Below are 20,127 nucleotides of genomic sequence, written 5' to 3'. Positions count from 1 at the left end.
ATTTAACATTAAAAAGTAGATCTAGTACACAAACAGGCATTTATGATATATATAAGATACCATTACATATATATAATGGTATCCCCATGTCTTAATCATTCTTTGATTATTAATGGGGCAGAATATTTTCCATAGACTCATTAGCCATATACGTATTATATATATGACTATTAATAATCAAAGAATGATTAAGACATTGAGGTATCCTTTTTCCCTAATTGACAAAAGTTAAAAAATAATAATACCCAGTAGTTTCAAAGGAGTGAAGAAAAGAGCACTCTCATATACCATTGATAAAGTAAATTAGAGAGCAATTTGAAAAGGCATCAAAAGGAGCCATTTAACTTTGTAACTCTATTTTGAGAAATTTTGTCTTTAAAAACATGAATAAGTACTTAAACTCGAAATAAGTATGTTCAAGAATAATCATTGCAGTGAGACTAATAATGATAAAGTTAGGGAAACAAGTAGTTTCTAACATTCAGAAATTGATTAAATGTATTTGGTGGATTTGTTTAGCATAATATTATTTAGTCATTTGAAATTATAATGAAGTTCTTTAGCACCATGGTCAAGAACAAAAGCTCTGGGATTAAGTTGCTTGAAACTCAAATCCTAGTTTCTCCTGTCGACCTAAAGAAAGAAACTGAGGCGAAATTAATATAGAGAGTTCATTTGGCCCGAAGTTGAGGACAGCTTCCCAGGACACACTTCCAAGTTGCCTTGGGAAGTGCTTCCTCCCACCTTTGCCACCAACAGGTTTTCAAAGGCAAAGAGGAACAAGGAGTGGGCTGACTCATGGGAATTGTCACTGATATACAGAAATAACATTGGTTAATAATTGGCTATACATTGCTGAACTATAGGTTGTGAACTATAGGATGTCCAGCATATTGTTCTTAATCATTAGCAAATTTGTAAACCCCTCCTCCCAACCATTTATCTTCCTAACAAATTATCTGCTATCATTTTATTTAAATTATCAAGGCTCTTTCTGTGTTTCTTTTTCAAAGATTTGTAGCTAGGTCTAAGAAGTGTAGTTTTTTAACCTGAGCTTTTGAAGAAGGGACCACCCCAAATATGCAAAATGTCTAAAGTATATTTTAAATAAATATATTATTTTGGCCTTTTAAGTTGCCTTAAGAATGAGCAGTTTCTAAAAAATTGCTACCAAGTAAAGATCTTAACTTTCTTTTAAAAAGAAATTTTAATTAACTTATTTTTATGTAAATCAATGTAATAAACACATTTTCAAGCAGTGGATTTGATTAAATTAGCAATAAACATCCCCACTCCAATTAGATAATGGACACAGCAAAACCTTTCTTCATGAATAGTGCCAATTCCTCTCAAACCAAATTATTATAGATTCTGATTAATGAGATTTTATTGCATTTCTCTCAAGCCTGTTAATTTTCTTGTAAGAGTATGTTTCGGGAGAATGGGACTCTCGGAAGAATTGTTTGGGAGGAGAAAAATGAAAGCGTATCTTGGTTTCCGAAAGCCTTTTGGCAATTTCCTGAGACCTAGTAGAGTTCTGACAACGTAATTGCCCTTCTCATGACCGTGATAGAAATTATAGCACAGCTCAATTTCAACTAGCAGGCACATTTCTGCAAGCGTAGAATTTAGTCCTATAGGTTCAACAAAGCCAAGCACAATTCAACAAGATACGACAGTAATTTTACCTAAGTATAATACTTGCCAGCAAGGTGATATCTGGGATGATCAAACAATGTTGAAACTCATAGAATTTCAGAATTTGTAGATCTGCCACCTTCCATCTTCCCACATAAATACCATAAGATGAGACACATAAAACCTCAGAGATTTTTAATGACTTGCCAATCAATGTTTCCACAGTCTGTAGGTTGAGAAGACTAGACATCAGTTCTCTTGAGTCCCACTGGAGAGCCACTTGTGCTGCTCCATGCTGCTCATAGCAAAAACCAGAAACCATCAAGATCAGAGGTCACTAAACCAATCCAGCTGCCCCCTGTTTTTGTACAGTTTTAAATAATTGGAATAATAAAAATAAGAGTAAGACTTTGTGACACATGAATATTATATGAAGTTCAAATTTCAGTGTCCATAAAGCTTTGTTGGATCACAGCCGTACCCATTATTTTGTGTATTGTCTATGACTGTTTTCACTTTACAACAGCAGAGTTGAATAGTTGCAACAACAACCATATGGCCTGCAAAGCCCAAACCATTTATTCTCTAGATCTCCACCAAAAGTTTGCTGATCTAGACACGTACTTGACATCACAATGATTTGGAGAAAATAAATCCTCTAGATTTAATAGCAGTGAGCCACATTTCCAAATCTCAGTTCACATCAGCCAAATACCAAGATCCTTCCTTTAGACGAAAAAACTCTCGTTACAGCCAAATATATTAAGAATACCGCTGGGCAAGGTGGCTCATGCCTATAATCCCAGCAATTTGGGAGGCCAAGGTGGGCGGATCACCTGAGGTCAGGAGTTCAGAACCAGCCTGACCAACATGGAGAAACCCCATCTCTACTAAAAATACAAAATTAGCCTGGCATGGTGGCGCATGCCTGTAATCCCAGCTACTAGGGAGGCCGAGGCAGTAGAATCACTAGAACCTGGGAGACGGAGGTTGCAGTGAGCCGAGATCGCACCATTGCACTCTAGCCTGGGCAACGAGTGCGAAACTCAGTCTCAAAAAGAAAAAGAAATAAAAGAATACAAACTTCATTGACATCAGGACCTGTGTATATCTTTTAAGGCCATTGATATCAACTTGAAGAAGATGAAGGACATCATCAATGTCTGCTCCTAATTTCTCATATCCAGGTGATTATCTTTGGGAAGAGGAGCATTAAGGGTGGCAGAAGAACCATGTGACAGAAATGTAATACCAATCCATTTATTCTGTACTCTTCCTGATAATGCAAAAGAGTTAGATCTGGTAGTGCAATGGAAGTCATTTCTGATCATCTTGACACCTGCATTTCTTCTCATAGACAGGACATAACCTAAATATGTGACCTGACTTTCCACCTAGTGTTAAGTAGCCCAGAGTTTAAAATACTTAAGTTGCAGGGTCCAGGAGTTCATCCAGACTTTCCCTACTTTTGATCTACCTATTTTATGTTTCTATTACCATCCTTCAGGGTAAAGATGTGTATATTCCTCTGAACTATTCACCAGCTTGGAGCCCCTGTATAATTTGAGTTTATATTAGTGAGCCCAGAAGGAGTAGAATAAACTCTTCCAATGAAGAGCTAGAACTAAAAGACCACATAGGGGCCTATGTATTAATATTCATCAAAGGCACAATATAGAGCCTCTCATCTTGTCATATACTACTTCCAGACTTAATTCTCTGCTATTTAGTCAAAGTAAAATACAGAGGGAGTAATGAAATCACAGAACTGAGGTTCAGCAAGGTCCCTAGAGTTTAGTCTAACTTACTTTTGTGAAAGTGCATACCAAAGTCCTGAAAGTCTCAATAACTTTCCCAAGGTAACATAGTTAATGAATGGAAAGGCCATGTGTATCACAAACTCAAGAGTGTAAGAATTACTCAAGTTCCTTTTTTTATTACCAAGTTAATATTGGCCCCAATTCCCAATCTGGATTTCTACTTTTAGTCCATATTGAGGCTCCCATTTTTCAAGATGGAGCAACGCTTTTAGATTATTATGCAGCTCCCAACATCAGGGCTTTCTCCTGGTCCTTGGTCCCACAACCACACTGGTCAACACTGTTGACCCACTGTTTAACTAAATACAAGCCCTGTGGTCCAGAAACCTAGTGTCTCTGTCCTATACTGAAGGCCGAGGAGTCCGTGGTGAGGATAGAGACTCCAGTATCTAGCATCCAAGCCATGTTCATGCAACTTGCAACTGTCCCCAGGCAGCTACCATCAAGAGATATGAATGGATCCGTTGACTCCAGTCGTGATCAATCCTCTTCACACTCTCTGCTTCACATACCTTGATTCCTCTCCTTTGAGTACTCCTAATGGAATCCTTTCAATTTGGGTAGCTTTTATAAAGACTGGAAGGAAATAATTCCTGCTTTGGACCCTGTATCATGAACCTCTTTACAAGCAAAAACTAAACCCAACCTGGTTACTTATGAAACATGGAAGAGGGGGAATAAAAACTTTTTAAGGAGAACATGCATATATTAATATTTCAATAAATTGTCTATGATGTTTATAACAACAAATCTTTATATATTTAAGAACATACAGATGCTTAGCACCCCTTGGCCTAGCAGCTGCCAAAATTTCCTGCTTTGGAAAAAGCCATGGAATTGTGATGAAGGGTTTCATCTCTGGAGTCAGACATGCTAATATGAATCTTGGCTCTAAACTTACTAACTGTGTGACCTTGGAACCTCCAAGGGGTCTTGAGAGTAAACTAAATTCTCAAGTTTTTTTTTCCTCATCTATAAAATGAAGATAATAATAGTACCCACCTCAAAAAATTGGATGACAATTGAGATAAGGCTTAAAACATTGCAGTATATTAGCTTGGCACACTGTGAAGTAGATGGTCTGCATTTATCAGTTCTGTCTCCTTTAAGTAGCATCACGTTATAAAATAAGGATACCTGTTTCCTCACTAGTAAAATAAGGATACAGTTGCTTACTTTATAGAATATGTGTAGGTGTGAGGACTAGAGAGGATATAGAGTATGAGGATTAAATTAAGCAATCATCATACATTGGTGAACACTCATTACACATTATTTATAAAAATCAATAAAACTTTTTTTAAAAAAGATAATGGAGACCAGGGGATGAAAGAGAAGTTATTATTCTCTCTACTTAGAAAATCTTCTCTCATCAGAATTATTTTATCTGAAGGACCATCATAATTATATATCTGTGCCCCACTTAAGGTTTTTATTTACATCTGATCTAATATTTGCTAATGCTTCAACCTGCCAAAAGGCAGGTTGATTTGTGGTTTGTTTAAAATGAAGGCCCGAGTAAGTGGGCAGTTGAAAGTTATTTCCGCCATTTTTCCAGACTTCACCATGATGGAGGGTCTCTTAGCCCAGCAGCAGTGGCCTATGCTCAGTGTAACTGTATGATCTAGACCCATTTCAGATACTACATCTGGCTTCTTCCAGACTATCTCGTAATGTTGGCCAGAAAAACAAAGTCACTCGAGAAGCAATATTGTTTTATAACCTCCATTAGACTGGACGGAAGTGGATCAAAGAGGGCAGCAGAGTGCCCCAAATGCTTCTGAAGGATGAACTCCAAGGTAGAATTCTTTAAGCAGAATGTGAATGCTGGCTTTAATGCAAGAATTACCAGTTCAAGCAAAGTGCCACAAATGTGAACTCATAGCTCTGACTCACAGTGTGAATGGCAAGATGGGACAGCCGGCAGGTCCCCATAACAAACAGCCTTCTCTTAGGCCAGGTCTAAGAAACAGTTTATGAACAGGACACTCTGGACCAAAAGTGGCTACAGTTACAATTTGGAAAATAGTCTTCATGTGGGCTACAAAAGAAGAATTGGTAGTTGTGAAACAGGTTTGTTAATAACGCCCACACTCTTTGCTATTAACCAACGTTAATATGTAGGCCAGTAATATCTGCCTAAAGAGTACGAGCCAGTCAGTATCAACAAAAATTCAGTAGACACGCATATAGTCCATAGATAGAATATTGGTACTTTATCTTGAATCTAGTTTTTTATGTGACTGATGGCAGCAAACATGGCACTTGGCACATGAAAATACTACTTAGAGAGCTGACAAGAGGATACTTCCAGTTTGTGTTTCTTATTTTATTTATAAGGCAGGTTTTGAGTATAACACTGGATAAATGAACCACCAGGACAAAAATAAGATTCATCAGATGCATAACACAGCAATTTGGAGATCCATTGTCAATAGCCAATTTATGGCTGTTATTGACTTTCAGAGACTAAAATGTCACAGAGAAACAGAAAAAAAAGCTATTGTGGGTTTATTTATACCTTCAGCTAGCATTATAACTATGCTTTCTTAGGAGTTAAAAAATGCCAATATTTGTATACCAAAGACAAAATGTTGTACTTGATTTCCAGAATTACCTAAGTACTTGGACCACCAACTGCAAGTTGACACCTTTACTCAATCAGGGTATAGCCTGAATGAATGTTTGTAGAAAGCAAAGCTTCTAGTGACTACTTTATTTCCCCAAGCTCTTCCTACATTTTTATTTTTAGAATATGAAGAGCAGGAAGAGTAAAGCAGCCCTTGATTAAAAGGAAGATTTTTCATTATTCCTTTAAAAACCCACCTCACGCCAGACCAGTCCAATCTGATTTTCAAAGGCATGGCTTCCTGAAGTAGAAGTGGTGAAAGATCCTCAGCCATCCTGGGAATCTTTCAGGTTTGTTAATAAAGTCTGAGCTATGAACACTAAACAGAGAAATTCCATGGTAATGGAGTTTGGGGATTATTGTTTTCTATATAAATGAAGGTAAGCCCCTAGATGCAAAACCGCTCTTAACTTGTAACTTGGCTGTGAGACATCTGGTCGTAGAAACTGGTCTTGCATCTAGCAGCTAAAAATCACTTTGCTAACCACGTGCCCACTGGAAATCCTGAAAAAGGACTGTGTCTGGGGACCTCAGACCTCAGATAGACACTGGCATTTCCTTTTTCCTCTCTCTTCCCTTGTTTTCTTTTTCCTTTTCTTTCTTTCTTTCTTTTTTTTTTAAATGAGATCTTGCTTTGTCACCCAGGCTGGTGTGCAGTGATATGATCATAGCTCACTTCAGCCTCAACCTCCTAAGCTCAATCCTCTCACCTCAGCCTCCCAAATAGCTGGAGTGGTGCGTACCACCGCGCCCAGCTACTTTACTTTTTATTTATTTTTTAGAGATGGGGTTCTCACCGTATTGGCCAGGCTGGTCTCAGACTCCTGACTTCAAGTAATCCTCCTGCCTCAGCCTCCCAAAGTGCTGGGATTATAGGCATGAACCACTGTGCCTAGCCTCCTCCCTGTCTTTAAGCCAGGTCTAATGGAAAGGATCTTGTAGTGAGCAATTTCTCAGAATGGTCTTAGACACACCCACTTCTCATGAGTTGGCTGGCTGTTTGTGTGACAACACATTCCACATTAACCTAACAACTTTTAGTGATGCAACTGTTGTAGATTAAGCTCCTGAGATAGCAGGTTTTGGAAAGATTAAGGGTGGAGAAAGACAAATGGAGTTGCATCATGAACTTCTACTCATGCACTTCTGGGTGACTGGACCAGTTGTCACCTGACCCTCTGGGCAGGAAGGGGGAAATATATCAAGTTTGCAAAGTTTGGGCACCTTATGTCTTTACTAGAAGACTTCTCTAGGAATGAATGTCTTCAGGCTGGTATTCACTGCCTAGTCACCTTATTGCCTTGGCATTGCATGGCCTTTTGATCTTCTTCCCTGTGCCATCTCCTACTCTAAGCTCAGCCCTGTCTTAGTTATTCATCAAAAGACCCCATATAACTCTACAAGTACCTACTATGTGTCAGCACTGTGCTAGACACTGTGGTTGCTAAGACAAACATCTATGACACCATCATAGAATGTCTGATACTATGGCCATCTATGATACTATTGTCAGTATCTATGGAAGTCATGAGGTCTCACATACAGTATCTGCACCCCAAGGACTCTTTCTGTACTAGAGAAGATTGCCCTGGGAACATTCTCAGTTCAACTTAATAAGTGCTGCAATCATCATATGATAAATGTTATTCAATCTCAGATGAGAAGAATCACCAGTTTTCCCTGGGGAAGCTGAGAAAGGCTTCAGAGAAAAGATGAAGGGCAAAAAGATGATTTTATGTGGAGGAAATAGCACGTGCAACATTGGGAAAGCCTAAAATGGCATTTATCTGAATCCCTCTGCAAACTTCCAGGAAAGGTAGCCAGAGGCCACACAGCTGGTAATGGAAGAGCTAAAGCCAGAACCTAGTCTCCTCACACCCAGGCTGTTGGCCTTTTCACTGCCTATTCTTGGAACCATTCCCATTGGGAAGAAGCCTCTTTTAGGTAAACGCAAATCTGGCAAATGATATGCCCATGTTTTATTCCTAAATACCAGTTTCTCTTCCTGTTCCATAATATATCTTTGATGATACAAAGTTTGAAATTACAATGTAAACTTTAAACATTGCACCAAATCTTGAGCGAGATTGACTATTAGAACACTTGTTTTTCAAAAAATGGGGGAAGGATTCCCTATTTAATAAACGGTGCTGGGAAAATTGGCTAGCCATAAGTAGAAAGCTGAAACTGGATCCTTTCCTTACTCCTTATATGAAAATTAATTCAAGATGGATTAGAGATATAAATGTTAGACCTAATGCCATAAAAACCCTAGAAGAAAACCTAGGTAATACTATTCAGGACATAGGCATGGGCAAGGACTTCATGTCTAAAACACCAAAAGCAATGGCAACAAAAGCCAAAATTGACAAATGGGATCTAATTAAACTAAAGAGCTTCTGCACAGCAAAAGAAACTACCATCAGAGTGAACAGGCAACATACAGAATGGGAGAAAATTTTTGCAATCTACTCATCTGACAAAGGGCTAATATCCAGAACTTACAAAGAACTCAAACAAATTTACAAGAATAAAAAAAAAACAAACAACCCCATCAAAAATTGGGCAAGGGATATGAACAGACATTTCTCAAAAGAAGACATTCATACAGCCAACAGACACATGAAAAAATGCTCGTCATCACTGGCCATCAGAGAAATGCAAATCAAAACCACAATGAGATACCATCTCACACCAGTTAGAATGGCAATCATTAAAAAGTCAGGAAACAACAGGTGCTGGAGAGGATGCAGAGAAATAGGAACACTCTTACACTGTTGGTGGGATTGTAAACGAGTTCAATCATTGTGGAAAACAGTATGGCGATTCCTCAAGAATCTAGAACTAGAAATACCATATGACCCAGCCATCTCATTACTGGGTATATACCCAAAGGATTATAAATCATGCTGCTATAAAGACACATGCACACGTATGTTTATTGCGGCACTATTCACAATAGCAAAGACTTGGAATCAACCCAAATGTCCATCAATGACAGACTGGATTAAGAAAATGTGGCACATATACACCATGGAATACTATGCAGCCATAAAAAAGAATGAGTTTGTGTCCTTTGTAGGGACACGGATGCAGCTGGAAACCATCATTCTCAGCAAACTATCGCAAGAACAGAAAATCAAACACCGCATGTTCTCACTCATAGGTGGGAATTGAACAATGAGATCACTTGGACACGGGAAGGGGAACATCACACACCAGGGCCTATTATGGGGAGGGGGGAAGGGAGGAGGGATGGCATTGGGCGTTATAACTAATGTAAATGACGAGTTGATGGGTCCTGACGAGTTGATGTGATGGGTGCAGCACACCAGCATGGCACATGTATACATATGTAACAAACCTGCACATTGTGCACATATACCCTGGAACTTAAAGTATAATCAAAAAAAAAAAAAAAAAACCAGAAAAAAACACTTGTTTTTGTTGTTGTTGTTGTTGTTTGTTTTTTGTTTTGTTTTGTTTTTTTGAGATGGAGTCTCACTCAGTCACCCAGGGTGGAGTGCAGTGGGGCAATCTCGGCTCACTGTAACCTCCCCCTCCCGGGTTCAAGTGATTCTCCTGCCTCAGCCTCCTGAGTAGCTGGGATTACAGGCATGCACTACCATGCCAGGCTAAATTTTTTTTGTGTGTGTGATATTTTTAATAGAAATGGGGTTTCACCATGTTGGCCAGGTTGGTCTTGAACTCCTGACCTTAGGTAATCCACCTGCCTCGGCCTCCCAAAATGCTGGGATTACAAGCGTGGGCCACCGCACCTGGCCTAGAACGCTTGTTTTACTATGTCTTCTAATAACTTTGGGGATAAATAAATTCTGGTTTGAAAAGCAAGGCCCCTCAGTGTGACCTCTCATGAACGGCAAAGATCAAGAAGTGTCCTCTTCAACATGAAATGCAATAGAAATCTTAGAACTGACCATTCAGTACCTTCTCACTATTTTAGCACAGTAAGAAAACTAATTTACCAATTTAAATACATTCTTATATCATACTCTGTATATTAAACTATGTTGATCCTTGGGCAAAAGGAAGTATGTTTATAGCGGCCCTAAACATGATAACAATACTCCTGTAACTTAAATCCGAGCAACAGCTCCTATGTTCTATGTGTGTAAATTACAGCATCTCTCCACTTGTACATTTTTCCGTTCTGTCAGTTATATCATTTAGAAAGCATTGCTCAATAAAAACAGGAGGCAAGACGCATGTGTAATATTAAATTTTCTAATAACCACATTTAATAAGGAAAAAACGGTAAAATCAATTTAATTATACATTTTCTTTAACACAGTATGTCAGACTATTGCCATTTAAATGTGTAATCACTATAAAAAATATCGGGCTGGGTGCAGTGGCTCACACCTGTAATCCCAGCACTTTGGGAGGCCGAGGCGGGTGGATTGCCTGAGCTCAGGAGTTCGAGACCAGCCTGGGCAACACGGTGAAACCCCATCTCTACTAAAATACAAAAAATTAGCCGGGCGTGGGGGCATGCGCCTGTAGTCCCAGCTACTCGGGAGGCTGAGGCAGGAGAATTGATTGAATCCGGGAGGCCGAGGCTGCAGTGAGTCGAGATCACACCACTGCACTCCAGCCTGGGCTACAGAGCGAGACTCTATCTCAAAAAAAAAAAAGTACTATTTTACATTCTTTTTGTCATCATACTATGGCTTCAGAAAATGACACATATTTTATATTTACAGCATATCTTAATAAAGACATTAAATTTCCAATAATTAATATGAAATATAATGTTATCAAAAAATAAATTTGCAGTTGGTGATGTTACTTAAAATTAAATAAAACTTGAAATTCAGTTTCTCCATTGCACTAACCACATATAGCTGGTGGCTACCATATTGGACTGTGCAGACCTAGGAGTTCAAGTGATAGCAAACAGAAAATATGAGGAGCGAGCATCAACATTTGCTGTAGCAAAGCATGAGGGGATTATGTTTAAGGAGGGATCAAAGGGCAAACATATAAGCGATTGTAAAGAGGTAAAAACTACACTTTGGAGTTAAACTAGATTATCTCTGTTGCTTTTTATTGGTAACCTCTTATCTCTCAGTTTTCTTATCTGTGAAGTAAAAATACCTGCATTATTGGCTTCTAAGATTAAATGAGAGAACCTAAATAGTGGGCTTAACACAGTATCTAGTACACTCCAAAGGTTCAATAAATTATAAGATTCAATAAATTATTGGTATCTATGGAAGTCATTGAATCCGTTTTGCATTTAGGTGTGGGGAAACTCTGATGGGGTTATAATTTAATTAATTACTTGTGAGATATAGAGTAAAAAGAGAGAATTGTGGGTGTTTTTTGTAAATTTTATTTCACTTACGGCATGGTGAAAAGTGCACCAGTCGTAAGTAATCAGCTCAATGGATCTTCACAAAGCAAACATACCTACGTAACAAATGCAGAAATAGAACATTCAGAGAATCTAAAAACCGTCTTCATGCTCCTAATAAAAATAACTACTATCCTGACTTCTAACACTGTAGATTTGTTTTGCCTGTTTGCAAACTTTACGTAAACGAAATCATACAGCCTGTACTTTTTTAGATATCTGACTTCTTTCACTCAACAACAGATTTGTGAGATTTATCCACAATGTTGTGTGGAGCAGCAGTTCGTTCTTTCTCATTGCTGTATTGAATTCCACTATACAAATACCCCACATTGTATTTTTCCATTCTACAATAGTTGAATATTTGGGCTATTTCTAGATTCGGGCAATGGCAAATCTTCCTGCTACAAGCACTCTTGTATAGGTCTTTTGGTGATGTGTATGTACTGGAATTTGAGTTTTCAATCTTGGCCTTGTTGAAAAGTGAAGGCTCACTCCTCATGTAATTTTATGTGCAGGCACCTTGGATAAGCACAAGGAGCTGGAGGACCTTGTGGCTAAGTTCCTGAATGTGGAAGCAGCTATGGTCTTTGGGATGGGATTCGCAACTAACTCAATGAATATCCCAGCATTAGTTGGAAAGGTGAGAAGTTTGTTAACATAATTGTCTTCTACTGTATTACTCCTAAGAATTGTAACTCTGAGCAGGTCCTTGTTAGAAGTATGGCTGAGATGGGCACGGTGGCTCATGCCTGTAATCCCAGCACTTTGGGAGGCCGAGGCGGGTAAATCACAAGGTCAAGAGATCAAGACCATCCTGGCCAACACGGTGAAACCCCATCTCTACTAAAAATACAAAAATTGGCTGGGCGTGGTGGCGCGCACCTATAGTCCCAGCTACTCAGGAGGCTGAGGCAGGAGAATTGCTTGAAACCAGGAAGTGGAGATTGCAATGAGCCAAGATCAGGCCACTGCATTCCAGCCTGATGATGGAGCGAGACTCCATCTCAAAAAAAAAAAAAAAAAAAAAAGAAGAAGTATGTGTGAGAAGGTTCTTTTCTTAGGAGAAACTGACTGGAAATCGGTATTTTTGAATAAGTATGCAGCTTAGTCCAGCAAATCTTTTCATGATATTGCTGATTATATAATTGCAACCCTAGACATGGGTCAGAATTCATCTTCAAAGACAGTTTAACAAAGCAATCATAATTTTGGGCTCCTGAGTTCCCATTTGCAACTTCTCATAGCTAGTATTTATTAAGCATTTACTGGGACAAAATATTTTTCCTATGTTACTCATTTATTTTTTCATTCAATAAACCAATTCTTGAGAATCTACTATGTCCTCATATAAGGGAAGATACAAGACATACAAAGATGACAAGACCTGTGTCTTTTAAATTTATGTACTTTAGAGTCTAACGGGGGAAAAATATACTGAACAAAGTAGGACAAATACCATAGAAAAGGCATGCCCATATTTGAGGAAGGACAAAGAGCTGCCCAAAACCCTTCCTGAGAAAGTCTGCAATGTCTGTGCAAAAATGGTGAGAGGAGAACAGAATTTTAACAGATAAATAAGTTGTATTTAGGACACGAAGAGGGAACAGCATGTGTAAAATACATAGGTTTGGAGGAACTAGAATATAGAATGGTGGTCAAAGAAAAGATCAGAAATGAAAGCAGGTGCCAAATGGCAATGAGCCATATAGTGACAATCATGCCGGCGTTTGAAATTGTTCCTCAGAAAAAAAAATGGGAAGTTGGCTGGTTCATTGCAAGTAAGCAAGTACATTAATCAAATTTATGCCTTTGAAAATGTGTCTCATCACAACTACATGCAATGTATGGTCTTAGACTGGATTTTGCAATGAACAACATCAAAGGAATGATGATGTCTATTAAGAGCTTTAAGACATCATTAGCAAAGTTGGGGAAATTTAAATTTGAACTGTCTATCAAATGATAGTGTTGTAAAAGCATTGAACTTCTTGAATGTGATCATTGAATTGTGATTTTTGTAGGAGAATGTCCTGTTCTCAGGAAAGGTGAAGTAGTAGGCTTACAAATAACTCCTAAATGTTCCACCAGAAAAATTACAAAAATGTATATATCTAGAGTACAAATATATGGGAATGTTTGTGGCTTTTGCCTCAGAAAAACTCAAAACATGGCTATGTGTGAAACTATAGAAATATAAGGGAAAATTCAAAGATTCTGGAAGGCCACAAAAAACAAAGGTTCACCATAATTTGCCTGTATTTTTGGTATGCTTAAGCAGTTTTGCAATTTAGAAATGTTTAACTTAAAAAGAAAAATAATTTTACAAAGAGTAATTTGCAAGCAGTAAGTTAGACTGACTTAATCCACATACCGCAGACTGAATTGCCATCTATACTTTTCCATATTCAAAGTTTTTGACTGTAAAACAGTGATGTTTTTGCCTACATGGGATGTTAATACAGTGGAAAACGAGAATCAGAAGTAAGAGCTTAAATTGTCCTGCACAAAAGACCCCTGCCTTTCAGTAGGAATAACTAAAACTGTTCCAAATAATCCCTCATGGAAGTGCCCCTACAAGTTCATAACCCACCCAAAAACCTACCAATCTTCCTGTCGGAGATCAACACTTTAGGCTCTCCCTGGTGCTTAACAAAGATCTTGGATGAACTTCTCGACTGCAAACTCTACGTAAATGTTGCCGTGAACATGTAATATCTTAAAACAACTCCCATCTCCATCAGCTGACTGCTATACATGATTTTATCCATATAGACACCAGGTTAAACTCTTGGCCTTTTAGAATTAAAGTGAGTTTTAGAAATTGGTGTTGCAGGTTTTAGAGTGCCTTCCTGTCCCCTCAAGTTGTTTTTCCTTGGTTTTATTTATTGGCTTGTGTTTTGTGTGCTTGCTTTCTGCACAGGGATGCCTCATTTTAAGTGATGAGTTAAACCACACATCGCTTGTGCTTGGGGCCCGACTCTCAGGTGCAACCATAAGAATCTTCAAACACAACAGTGAGTGTCAATGTATTTATTCAACATGTACTGGCTTGCTCCTAGAAGAAAGTAAAGATTATTGATGAGGCTTTGTTCTGTTTTTCAAGCTGACAACGTAGCCTCATGAAACACAATTATGTTTATATTCACTACTGGCTTGTTAACCTCTGGTGACCTGGAACAAATGGTTGAAGAGCATTAAACATCCAGATTGTTAAGTGTAACCCAAACACATTAATGTCACTGTTAGTGGTTTTGCAATGTGGCCTCTAGAGCCACGATTGATCTCTTAGGACTGCCATTTAATTATCAGAAGTGTTATAACTCTTCCCTTTCTACAACTCTGTCTTGAGGAAGTTTGGAGACTTAAGTTTTGTGTTATGGTCGGTTAAAAAATGAGCCTATTCCTTAGAAGAATGCCTCCTTTTACTTTGCGCACCCACAGATGCTCAGCTCCCCACCTAACAAAACCATCTATTCAACTTCATTGAAATGTCCTTTCAGGCTCTGGTTTGTGCGGTTGGGTGGTGAGGAGCAGGCAGAAGCCTATTTCTTTTGGAGACTTGATGAGGCAGCATGGAAATCATCAGGGAACACTTTGAAGGAGGTGGATGGTGGTGGACACCTGAGTTCTCTCGTCCAGCTATGCTCCTGACTTACTGCGTCACTTTGTATAAATCCTTTCATCAGAGATTCTTTTTTTCAGTGCCTGATTATTTTTGTTGCTCTTCCCTGAAACATCTCTTTCTTTTCCAAGAGCAGCCTACTGCTCTGCCCTACGCCAAGAGGAATGAAGTGATTATGCTCAGCTCTTTCATGTCAAACTTCTGCCAACACTTCTCATGGCATTTCTTCACTACAACATAAACAATGAAGGAATAAATTCATCTTTAGTTCATTATGTCTTCTCTGTTTTATCTGCCTTTGAGTATTCCATCTGGTTATCCTAGTTGAGGGATTTTTCCTTGTGCCATTACCAAAATTGCAAACCAAATGATAGTGTGAAAAGAGCACTTAGGTGTCTTCACATTTGATTAGTTTGCATTTATGGAGCACATTAAAGCCCTTTTACAAAACAAAAAATAAATAAATAAATAAATCCTTTCATCTTTCTTGCATTCAGTTTCCTCATCTGTAAAATGAGGTGTCAAACTCTGTGATAGGTAAGGATCCTCCTAGCTGAAGGGTTTTGATTCTAATTTGTTATTGTCGTTGGAAAATTCCCTTCTGTCTGTGCATGTGTGCATGCATGCACACACATGCACACACGTGTACACATATAAATTTGTTTTCTCTTTCTTCCTTACCACCTTTCTCTCCTGCCTTCCCTTCTCCATTTTTCCCTGTTCCTCCTTCCTAGCTCTCCCCTCCATCCTCCAAGGAGGTAACAAAGTTTGAAGTGACAAGAAGAAGGTTGACAGAGAACTGAGGAAGAATTGTTTCAATTCTGTTCTGCCCACCTCGCAGCAATCTTAAACCAAAGGACAATTGTCCCATGAGGGAGGAAACAAAATGCATGGGAGTATTCTCAAGTGAACCCCCTTGTCTAACTCGTACAGTTGTTCAAATGAAAAATCTATGGCTCTCACTGAGTGGGGTGAGGTCTGGCTATGCCTTACTGAGCCATTTTCAGTAGCTATGTGAAGATGAACACTTAGAGTGAAGTTCAGGACCAGACCTTCCAGAAGAGCCAAACTGTGGCCTGCTCAGACTTATACGGTGGCTATAACATCTAGCTTAATGTCATTCAAAATACGTTGACTTCGTTTGTCCATTTCGCATCGGACACTCAATTTTGCCTTTAGACTTTGATAAGCCAAGTTAAATTCTTTCAGCTCTGCCTGAAATATCACAGATTGTCACATCTAGACTCAAATCATTTTGGCAGTGTTGGGAATTCATGTTTGGAGTAGACATCTTTCAGGGCTCCGAGTACATTTATTAAGAGAGTACAAGGAATGCCTTTGGTATTAGCTCAAGTGTGTTGTGCCCTTTGATTCTTCAACGTGACAGATGATTGCTGATCAAAGGCTCTGTCTAGTTGGCAAAGGATAAAGGGGATAGCTAGGCAGTCATTCAACTGTAGTTCCATCTACGTATGTGGTTAAACGTGATAATCTCACTTCCAGAGAGAGACATAGTTGGATTATTATCTCTCTGGAACAGATCAACACTATCATCATCAATGTAAACCTCTTATTTCTTCACTCCATTCTACTGTGTCACTGCTCTTAACGCTAGCTGCACAATAGTGGCATCTAGGGAACATCCATAAAAGACCAATGACTGTGCCCACCTCAGATCAACTCAGTCCAAATATCTGTCATATGCATAGACAGATAAGTAAACATACATACATATATAAATGACCAACTGGGAGACTAAACGTAAGCTCCATTAATCATTGACCAAGCATTCCCTAGTCTCCAGCTTAAGGCTTTTAGGGTAGAAATCCTCCAAGATGACCGCTGCTGGGTTGGGGCCAAGACATCCGCATTTTTTTCAGAGTTCCCCAGATGATTATAATGCATGCTGAGAGATATTAAGACCTAGAATCTTATTGTTTTGAACCTCCTTTAATCTAAGCTGTCCTGAGACCTTGCCAGTGTGCCCTGGGATATACCACCAGACAACTGTCATATTAGTTATCCTCACTCTTCCTCTCTCTACTCTTTTACACTCGTGATTGAAAGTTGGCAGAGAATGTGTTCCGAGCCAAAATTTATTAAGCATTTATTGAGCTTCTGATTCAGAAGGACTATAAAAATGATAAGGAATATCTTAGCTACCTGAGGGCTTGGAATCTAGTAGGAAAGGCAGATGTGTATGCAAGTTACTGTATAAAGTGAAATGGGCCATGATGACATCAAGTAGTGGTTAAGAGTATGGACTTTGGCTACAGCACTTTCTCACACCCACTAAAATAGCTAAAATTAAAAAGGTGACAATGCCAAATGTTAGCAAGGATGTAGAGCAACTAGAACATGCACCCATTGCCTATGGAGTGTAAAATGGTACAACTTCTTTGGAAAGTTATTTGGCAAAGTTTTATAAAGCAAAACATGCCCCTGTATATGACCCAGAAATTCTATACCTAGATATTTACCCAAAAGGAATGAAACTGTGTGTCCACTAAAAGGCTTGTACAAGAATGTTCATAGCATCTTTATTCATAATAGCCAAAATCTGGAAACAATCCAACTGTCTACCAACAGGAGAGTAGGAAAAAACTGTTACTTATTTATACAATAGAACACTACTCTACAATTTAAAAAAAGCAACAAGCTACTGCTACACATAACATGGCTGACTCTCAAGAAAAATTATTTTAATTAGTTTGAGTGAAATAAACCAGACACAAATGTGTATACATACTGTGTGAGTTCATTTACAGTCAATTCAAAAATAGACAAAACTAATCTATGATGATATAAATCTTATTAATGCTTGTCTCTGGTTTGGAGGGAGGGAATTGGTGAGAAGAGGCATAAAAGAACTGTCTGGGACGATATTTTGATGGGGTAATGGTTACGTTCTTATGTAAATTCATGGAATTGTACACTTAATATCTGTATGTGTCCCTGTAAGTAAATTTAAGCTAACAATATTATTATAATCATACAATATATACAAAATTAAAACCATTGCTCCAATATTTTGAAACAGAGTACAGGCTTTGACCCATGCATTTGTGTCCTTATCCTCTAGCTTATTAGACTGTGAGACCATGGTCCTAGACACACTACTTTACGTTCTGGATCTCAATTTTCCTATTCCAAAACTGAGGATAATTGTGATACACAAATAATACCATGGTTGGAAAAGGCATATAAGTGCTTAGCACAATGCCTGGCAATGGAAACTACTGAATTATTTGTAGTTGCTACATTATTACTATTATTACCCTCGTCATTGTCGTCAGTGCCACTAAGGGACAGTAGAAAACATTATGGAAAAATAAAGAGTCTGTTTCTCCTTGGGAACTGCATAAAATGGAGGGCATTTGCAGTAGATGCTGAAGGATTAAGATAATTCTAATCAGGAAAGAAGAAAAGATTATTTCAAGCAGAAAACTAATCTGGAGCATGCACAGAGCAGCAGGACTTTCAGTGTGACCTGAACGTGGGGCTGAACTACTAGAGCAGAGGCTGACAGATAAGACCTTGGCCAGTTAATGTACAAAAATTAAGATGTATACACAAGTTAAGAATGTATGTACTTCAAAAATCAACAAAAGGCACCTGGAATTTCCACTTCTCACCATACTGTTCCCTGAATAAACTGGTTTTTCTCAAAACATTTAGTTGCCTTCTCATATGTCTAGTAGAGATGGAAACAGAGACACAAGCTTTAAGTTAAAGCTTTGAACAGCATTGGATGAAAAAAAAATACTTAATAATTCTGAAGATCATCTGTCTCTAAAGCAGTGTTCTCTCAGAATTTCTCTATTCTCTGTTTGTTTGATTTTTTTATTGTTTTGTTTTGTTTTGTTTTTGTTTTTCCATTTGCTATTGCTTGGAAGTCATCAGTGAGGGGCAAACGGACCCTGTGTGTCTCCAGATATGATACCCTAAAAAGCCTTTGACATCATTTATATGGGATGCAGGTTAGGGCACTGAATCCTATCACTAGACAACCCCAAATTAGGAATGGTCTATTTTTAAAAAAGGAATTGTATTTTCTAAACATATCAATACTATAAGAGACAGTGAAAGGTTGAGGAAATGGCCCAGATTAAATCATATGAAAGAACAGTATCAACCAAGTGCAATGACGGGTCCTAAACTAGATTCCAAAAGAGACAGAAAATGCATAAAGGAAATTACTAGGCTGATTTGAAAAATTGGAAGATGTGTGGTAAATTAGATAATACTAGACAAGAATAGTGTATCAACATTAAAACTACTGAAGTGGATCATTTCACCATAGTCCAGGAATAGACAACCTACGACCTGTGAGCTAAGAACACTTTTACATATTTAAAGCATCGTATAAAGAACAAAGAAGACTACACAACAGAGACTGTATGTGGTCTACAAAGCCTAAAGTAAAACTATCTGGATTTTTATAGAAAAAGTTTGCTGAATCTTGCTGTAATCATATAAAAATACCCTATTCTTAAGGGGGAGAATACCCTATTCTTAAAGAAGACACACTGAATTATTTAGGGGTAAAGACCATGATATATGCAACTTAGTCTTAGTTCAGGGAAAAAATTGTGTGTGTGTGTGTATGTGTGTGCACACACACACATTTAAACACAGGTGGACAGACATAGCTATAAATATGCACAGACGAGATGATTAAGCAAATGGGATAAAGTGTTAATAGGTTAATCTAGGTTAAAGTAAGTGGGTGTCCTTTACAGTCCTTTTATTCTTGGAATTTTTCTGTCATGTTTGAAATTATTTCCAAGTAAAATTTTTACTTAAATTCTTAACTTTTTGCGAAATTATAATTTAAGAGTCACATTTTATCTCCCGATTTTACAAAGCTCTCAAAACATTCAGCAACTTATTCTTCATGCCCTCCCTTTGTACTCGTGAAAAATAGATAATAGTTATTATCTCTATCCTAACAATGAATGGTAGCTGTTGTTATTAATACTAGCAGCTAGCATTTATTGAGAAAGGCCTCTGTGCCAGATGCTGAGCTAATGGCCTT

At 38.2% G+C, this 20,127-nt stretch overlaps 1 protein-coding gene and 1 long non-coding RNA gene across 15 annotated transcripts in view; one reads left to right on the top strand and one right to left on the bottom strand.

Moving 5' to 3' along the window:
* LOC123567108 (uncharacterized) overlaps positions 1–20,127 on the bottom strand; it is a 238,287-nt gene that overhangs the window by 125,002 nt on the left and 93,158 nt on the right. The window lies entirely within an intron of this gene.
* The window catches only part of SPTLC3 (serine palmitoyltransferase long chain base subunit 3), a 179,177-nt gene that overhangs the window by 77,164 nt on the left and 81,886 nt on the right, over positions 1–20,127 (top strand). For 3 of the 4 annotated variants that reach the window (XM_065522754.2, XM_045362497.3, XM_005568338.5), the window contains 2 exons: positions 11,983–12,107; positions 14,388–14,481. In XM_065522754.2, the coding sequence (XP_065378826.1) occupies positions 11,983–12,107; positions 14,388–14,481 (219 nt within the window). Of the gene's footprint in view, positions 1–11,982; positions 12,108–14,387; positions 14,482–14,967; positions 18,763–20,127 lie in introns of those variants that run through there. The other variant, XM_074004750.1, reaches the window with a different exon arrangement.

The sequence above is a fragment of the Macaca fascicularis genome, chromosome 10 (assembly GCF_037993035.2).
Source record: "Macaca fascicularis isolate 582-1 chromosome 10, T2T-MFA8v1.1".
NCBI classification, from domain to species: domain Eukaryota; kingdom Metazoa; phylum Chordata; class Mammalia; order Primates; family Cercopithecidae; genus Macaca; species Macaca fascicularis.
Note: the sequence above shows the minus strand (reverse complement) of the source record. Positions and strands in the feature narration are given on the sequence as shown.